At 48.8% G+C, this 6,924-nt stretch overlaps 1 protein-coding gene across 1 annotated transcript in view; it reads left to right on the top strand.

Annotated features, from left to right (window-relative positions):
• Positions 1–1,609: 1,609 nt before the first annotated feature.
• TNFRSF11A (tumor necrosis factor receptor superfamily, member 11a, NFKB activator) overlaps positions 1,610–6,924 on the top strand; it is a 39,127-nt gene continuing 33,812 nt past the window's right edge. The window contains exons 1-2 of the mRNA XM_009326696.1: positions 1,610–1,644; positions 2,005–2,011. Coding sequence (XP_009324971.1) covers positions 1,610–1,644; positions 2,005–2,011 — 42 coding nt within the window. The remainder of the gene's footprint in view (positions 1,645–2,004; positions 2,012–6,924) is intronic.

Genomic DNA, 6,924 nt, shown 5'->3' on the forward strand with positions numbered 1-6,924 from the left:
CAGCAGCTGTAGCGAAGCCTGTGCCTTGTAGGATCCCGTGAGTCATTCTGCCAGGCGTGTTACACCTTCCCTTTAAATATGCTGCAAGGGGATTGGGGAAGTGGGGACAGGGAAGAAGCAGCTGTAGTGTTCAATAGGCAATAAAGTTTCATTTAGATCTGATCCTTTGCTGAGGGATGAATGCACTCTATTGATCTAAGTATGAGTCATCTCAGTATTCCGGTGAGTTTTCAAAGAAGTTCAAGATTGTTGAGTGTGCTGTTAGATAAAATGACAGGGTGGCTCTGTGGAACTGGTAATGGGGTGTTCTATGGTGTTTCGAAGGAGTTGTGGTCTCAGTCCTCCTGCTGAGGGGTTGGTGGGTGTTTGGCAGTGTTAAAGAGACATCTCCAGGCAGGACAGAGCTTGAGGTGTATCCTGGGCAGTGCAAGCTCCCCAGTTTGTGCCAGTATTGCTCTTGTCTTAAGGATGAATAAATGACTTAAGCCTTAGATGTCATCAGGTTGGTCTCTCTTGTAAGCATGAACAAATATTCAAAGTTAAAAATTCACCACAACTTTGTATTTCCTTCCAGAAGTACGTAGGCATTGTTACTGCCACAGTGGTTGGTGATAACCTATCAGTTCAGTGTGTGCTGCTTGCACGTTCTTCAGATATTCGACACATTAGTGGTGGCTGGTTGTGAGCTTTTTCCTTTTGAATGCTGCAAACTTCAGGTTTTTGACAGGCATTCAGCACTGGTATGTTTTTGTGGGATTGTAAAAGGTGTGTTGTGTAAACCACACCAATGTGACGAGCTTCATTATAGTTGCTCTGTCATGAAAAATATTTGTGCGTTTGAAAATCTCAAGGAGATCGGGCAATAGTCTGCTACAGAAGCTTGCGTTTCACAGGAAGAAAACAGTTTCAAGTTGATGGCATGGTTTGTGTATGAATCTTTTTGGTTTTGGTAAATAATAGATTTTTTTTTTAATTGATTTATTTTAATAGCTAGAGACCTCAAATGAAATTAGAGCCCCCTGTGCTAAAAGTGTGCAGATATTTTCCGACCTTTTTTTCTCTTTAGCCCAGTGTAGAAAGCTCCACATATTGAGTCATATGGTAGGGCCCTCTCCCTGTGGTGGGTGATGAGGTAGCCTTTCTCCCTGGCCCCGTGATGGACTCCATGCACGGGTTGCTGGTACTCCAGAAGCTGCACTGCGACCCACCTGCCCCCCAAGGCATCCCCCTGATTTAAGGGACTCTTTCCTAGAGCTCTAACTTTGCACGTCTTGGATTTCTCGCTCACCTGCCGAAAGGCAGGCGCTTATATTTACAAAGCCTGTATTTAGTTCAGAGTCTGAAACCCCAACCAACCTTTATGACATCTAGTGGAAGAAAAACGTTGATCTAGATCCAACAAAACCCTTCATCTCATCCCCTGTCCCTCGGCAGGCTGTGAGAGGCAGGAGAATGGGAGCACCTCCACAGCCTTCCTGCGCCGTGTGAAAAGGCATCCTGGGGTACAGCCATGTGCCTTTCAGTTTTGCCTCTCTGCATGGGTTTCTTTCGTGTCGTTTCAGAGACCCAGGTTTTAACACGCAGCCTCCTAGTTCTCACTCCCGGGGAAATGGGGCATCACGAGGGGCTGGGGCCCTTGTGCAGGTAAGGGGCAGGGGAGTTCAGCGGCATGGATACAGTGAAGGAATAGCTGGGGACATGAACGTGAGCCTACAGGTGCTGTTCAGATGCCCAGTCGACTGGTGCACCCACTGAACCATTCCTTATCTTTGCTTTTCAGGTTGAAAGTTTTGGAAAGCCGGGAGTCAAATTCAGGGCTTGCCTGGGAGTTAGTCGCTGTTTATCCAAGCTCTTGGAAAAGAGGCATTTTTACACTGACGCTGAAGCGGTTTCATTTTCAGTTACATGACTTGTGGTATTACATTGAATGCTGTAGTTCTTTTAAAATATTATTTAGTATGTAATTTCCACTTTAGCATGTAATTTCCACTTTTTTCTCTCTAGGAAGGAGGTAAGAAGAGATCTGTACTGCCTGCAGACCTGCTAAGCAGTCAGCCGTGCTCACGGTTTGTTTTCCATGGCAGGCTTCACCAAGGAAGGGATCCTGATATTATCCAGGGGACTATTTTGATTCTGTCACACTTCTAAGGCTGCACATGGTTTTCCATCTCTCTTCTTTAGCTAAAGAGCAGCCTGAAGGCCAGTCCAGTTTAGGCTCGCATGCCACAGTGGTGAACAGAAACAGGAGGCACCCAAATGCCACCGTAAGTTTGAAACTTTCAGATTTCAAGCATTTTGGTTTTATTCAAAATAGGTGCTTTGCAAAGGTAGCTGAAAAACTAGTGTTCTATAATAGAAAAAAAAAAATCTTTTCTATAAAAGGAAAGGCTGACAAACCAGTTTTGGTGTAAATTTTTAGTTTTTACTGGTGCTACATAGAATGATATATGCAATAAACGTGAGAGCATTGACAGCATTTTCTCCTGTACAATCCCTAGTTCATATTTTTGAGCATTCACATTTCAGTTTCTAACGATCTCCTGCAATACATAATTAAGACTATAAAGCACCCAGTAGTGGCTTCTGCGGGTTTGGGCTCAGAAACATAAAATTCAACTCTGAAGAAAATGTCTGAGCTTTCAAAAAGAAGGCTGTTTTCACGTAGGGGTAGAAAATGAGAATTTCAGCCTGAACAAGAAATACTTCAGGCAGGATCGGGGATGAGAACGCAAAAGTAATCGAGCTAACGTGCAATACTGAACTATCTGGAGCTCCTCTGAGCTGAACAGGGCTTGGCTTTACTCAATGCCTTCAAAGCCGTTACTCAACACCTTCAGAGCGAGCCTATAGTGTGTCTAACTGCTCATGACAGTGTGAGTTCGCTCCTGTAAATCTGTGGTTAGAATGAGCAGCTGGTAAATAAACACAGCCTATAGCCTTGGTACTGTGCTAAATGTGAAAAGGGGAAGAGACTTAACAGACTGTTCTGTTTAAAAAGAAACATTTCCTTGTACCTTAAATACGAACATTTTAAAACACCCCGGCCGGCACAGGGCTGTGAGTTTTCGGCAGTGGGTGGACGTGGCTCTGGCAGAAGGATCTCCACCCGGCGCTGCCGCGCTGTCTCACCAGGCTCACTCCAGGACCGACGGGGAATAGGAATAGCACTGCTGCCGGCAGCCGGGCACGTACGTTACCCACGCCTCGTGCCTTACCTTGCAAAGCCCCCAGTGAAGTCGGCTTTGTACATCTTGCCTACCGGGCAAGCTGGGTGCTGCGGCCATCCCTCCCACCCCTCACCCCCAACTCAATTTCTGTTTGGTACTAGAGCTGTAGCCTGTCCAGCCCAGGTGTGGTGAGACCCCGACTCCTCTGGCAGGTTAACAGGGCTCTGATGCTGCAATTGCAAGCTCTATGGCTTGCGAAAACCTGTCGGCACGTCCCTTGCCCTAGCTCTTCTTGAGGTGAACGGGCAGCAGGACCAGCCACTGGCCGTAAGCCAGGCACGTCGTGCAGCGTTGTTTTGCTCCATATCCCATTGTGGAGCATCAAACCCATGTAGGAGCTACCAGTGCCTGAACAGCCACGCCATGTTGGAGACCAGGTGGGGGAACGTGGGCGCTGAGACCTGCTTGAGTGCAGATCGGGCAGGGCCCAACGCTTGCAGAGGACATTGGGGGTGTTAAGTGTTGAAAGAAACTTTAGGAAGATTAAAAATGTCTGGCTTTATGGCCCCTGGAAACTACGTAGAGGTGAAGTGAAGGTCATAGCTTTGTTTTGCCATGCAGGCAGGGTCTCCATGCTAGCTACAGGAGAGAAACCTGGCAGCCGTTTCCAGCCCGAGTGCTCCCTGGTTCTCAGGATCGCTCTTCTGAGCAGAAATCAGACCTCAGCAGCACAGGTAAAGGATTTTTTGTTTTATATACTCTTCATTTTTTGTGTTTGAATTTATTTATTTATTTGCAAACATAAAGCAACTTATAAATAACTTTTTTTTTTCCCTGGTCAAGGGTTAAATCTAAATACACAAGTGAAAGAACAACTTCCTTATTCACTCAAGTCAGAAGCATGCTCCCGGCTTATTTCACAGCGCAGGGAGGCAGGGAAGGTGGTGTAACAACACGGTCAGCTCTGCCGGCTCCTCAGAACCCCGTAAATCGGCGCTGCCGTGCGGCACTGCCCTGTCCTGCCCCACTGCAGAAGACTCCTGCGCCCTTCAGAAGTCAAGGGGCATCACGAGCTCTGCCTGGAATTGGACGGCACGCCACCAGCTGCAGCCGCTCTTTTGCCGGGCAAGGCTGTTGCTGCTGGGTTGGCAGTGTCCGCAATGCCCGTGTTTTGGGGGGGCGGGAGGCCACTTGGCACTCACTTCCCAAATCAGGTGCCAGGGACTGACCCCCTGCATGGCACAGGGTGTTTTAGGAGAGCTCCCAAAGCACATCTTCCGCTTTTCTTTCCCCTGGCAGCAATCCCACCTGCCAGGTCCCGCCATCGGCCAAAACAAAGTACTTGGGAGGTCTTGAGCTGCACCAAAACACCAAGGCTGGCACCCACAGGGCTGTTTTGTGGGAGCAGAGATGGGGCAGGGGATGGGGCGGCACGGGAGGCTTTCCCCACCGCTGGGGGCAGGTGCTGGCAGGAGGGCGGTTCTGCCAGGGCAGATCAGAGAGCGAGGTGGGAGGCCATCCGAGGCATGGCCGAGGCCTAAGATGTCCTCTGACAGCGTAAGGCAATATCCAGAGGAGGCAATTATGGGACAGCTGCACAAGGAGGGAAGGTGCCAGGTGAAAGGAGGGCTGGGAAGGGAGGGCGCAGAGGGTGGGTGGGAGGCAGGTGGATGGATGGCCTGGCTGAGAAGGACCGGGAAAGCAGTCCCCATCGGCAGGAGGAGGGACGTGGGCATGGTGACTAAACTTCTTGCAAAAGGGGGAGGAGAAAGGAAAGGGAGGGACAAGAAGAGGGGAAAAAAAAAAAAAAAAAACTCCAAGACAAGTCTCATGCTGTGGGAACTACAGCCAGGCCCTTTTTTTTTTTTTTTTTTCTCTCTTCTTCTTCTTCTTCTCTCTTCTCCCCTCGTGTAGCTGAGAGGAAGGAAAGGAAGAAAGAGAAGTAGCTAGCTCAAATGTGCCTCGCTCTGCTGCCAGGGTGCGGGGGCTTGGCTGGAAGGATCTAGTTTCTCTTCGGTGGCAGGAAAAGGAGCCACAGGAGGAGGCAGAGACGGACACCCAGACATGCCCGTCCCGTCAGGCTGCTGGCTCCTTCTCCTTTGCCTCGCTGCTGCTGGCAAACAGGTAAGACTGCACTGCCAGGGCTGAGCCGGAGGAGGGGGAAGGTGGGTGTTGCATCTCACCCGGGGAGGTTTGTTTCTTCGCCTGTCGCCTGGAGGAGGTGGCGAAGTTGGAGCCCATGGCATCTTGCGCCGCCGGCACGGGGAGAGCGGGGTTTAGCAGAACAGCTTCACCTGCCTTTTTTTCCCTCTGGTTGTTTGGTTTTTGTTTTTTCCCTGCAACTCGCCCTGTCTCACAAGCTTCTCTCGCTTCTTTAAAATCAAAATAGCCCAAACCCAAAACTCCAAAGGAAGCCAGAAGATCTGCAGGGAAAACAGCCTGCTCCTGCCCAGGGCAGGGTGTGAGAAACCAGAAAATATTTGCAGTGAGGTTGTTGAGGGATATAATTTGCATGTAGAGTAAAAATAAGGCAGACTCCACCCTACCGAACAGATTTATTCAAGAGAGCGCGAGCACCCTTGTCCCTCAGATGTGGGACAAGCACGTATGGTCTTTGCAGCCCAGCTACAGCTTTTCAGCCTCCCCCGGAGGGATGCAGTCCCCCTCACACTCTGACCACCCTGCCATCCCGCATGTAGGCAACCCCTGAGCAGCCCCGGGAGGTGGGACGGTGTTGTGACCCCAGGTCCATGAGTGGAAGGCTGAGGCCCAGACCAGCTACATGCCTCGCTTGGAGGTTCACATGCAGCTCATGACAGAGCCGGGAACCAAACCCCAATCCCAGGTCAGCTGCCCCAAAAGGGCAGCCCTTTCCTCTCAAGGGGAAAGACCTGAGTGAGGTTTGGCTCTGCGGTTGTTTGCAAATAGAGCGTGCTCTTTTTGTAGCTTCGTGCAATGCCAGGTGGCTAATGGTCAGCGTGTTTTACAGTTGGGATCATTGCTGGTCTTCCCCTGTTTTCAGAAAGACCATTTTCTACAGTCAGCTCTTGCTGAGCCTTGTGAATGGCGTACATTGGATTTCCTCTGGTGTTTTAAATCTACAGAATCTCACTTTGCTTTTTCTAATTATACAGCTTAAAAATTATTCCTCTCTCTTTAGGTTATTTGGACCCTTCTAGACTGGCAGGCTGTTTGCAAATCCCATGCTACGGGCACTTTATTTCCTCCATTAATGAATGTTTGGCAACCTTGCTACCATTTGTATTTCTTCCATTTGAACTTCTAGTATTTCTCTGTGTCTCATTATTCTTGGTTAGTTGTGTCATTTTAAGTGCTTCCCTCACGGCTATAACTGGGCCATGGCTGGGTTCCCTGAGAGCAAGGTGCAGCTTCAAGAAAAAAAAGATAAAAAACCAAAACAAGACAAAAAACCCTCTGCTGTCTACAGCTTACAATTTAATGTCTGACCGCATAGTCCTGAGAGCCTTTCCTCTGGATCCCTGGTCCTAAATATGTTGCCTAAAACCACACAGGCCTTTTTTCCCTTCTAAAACATGTGTTTCATTCTGTCCACTCTGCTCCTTAGGCTTCTCTTAAATTGCTGCTCTCCAGGTGTCCTCCATATGTATATGAATGAGCCTGCGTATTTCAAAAGGGATTTTTACATCATAGCTTTCAGGTGGTTTGTCCCATTCCTCTGTATCCTCTGTATCTGTCTTTTTTTTTTTTTTTTTTTTTTTCCTTTTTCCTTCTGGGA

This window comes from Pygoscelis adeliae, unplaced genomic scaffold (assembly GCF_000699105.1).
Source record: "Pygoscelis adeliae isolate BGI_AS28 unplaced genomic scaffold, ASM69910v1 Scaffold6, whole genome shotgun sequence".
Taxonomy (NCBI): domain Eukaryota; kingdom Metazoa; phylum Chordata; class Aves; order Sphenisciformes; family Spheniscidae; genus Pygoscelis; species Pygoscelis adeliae.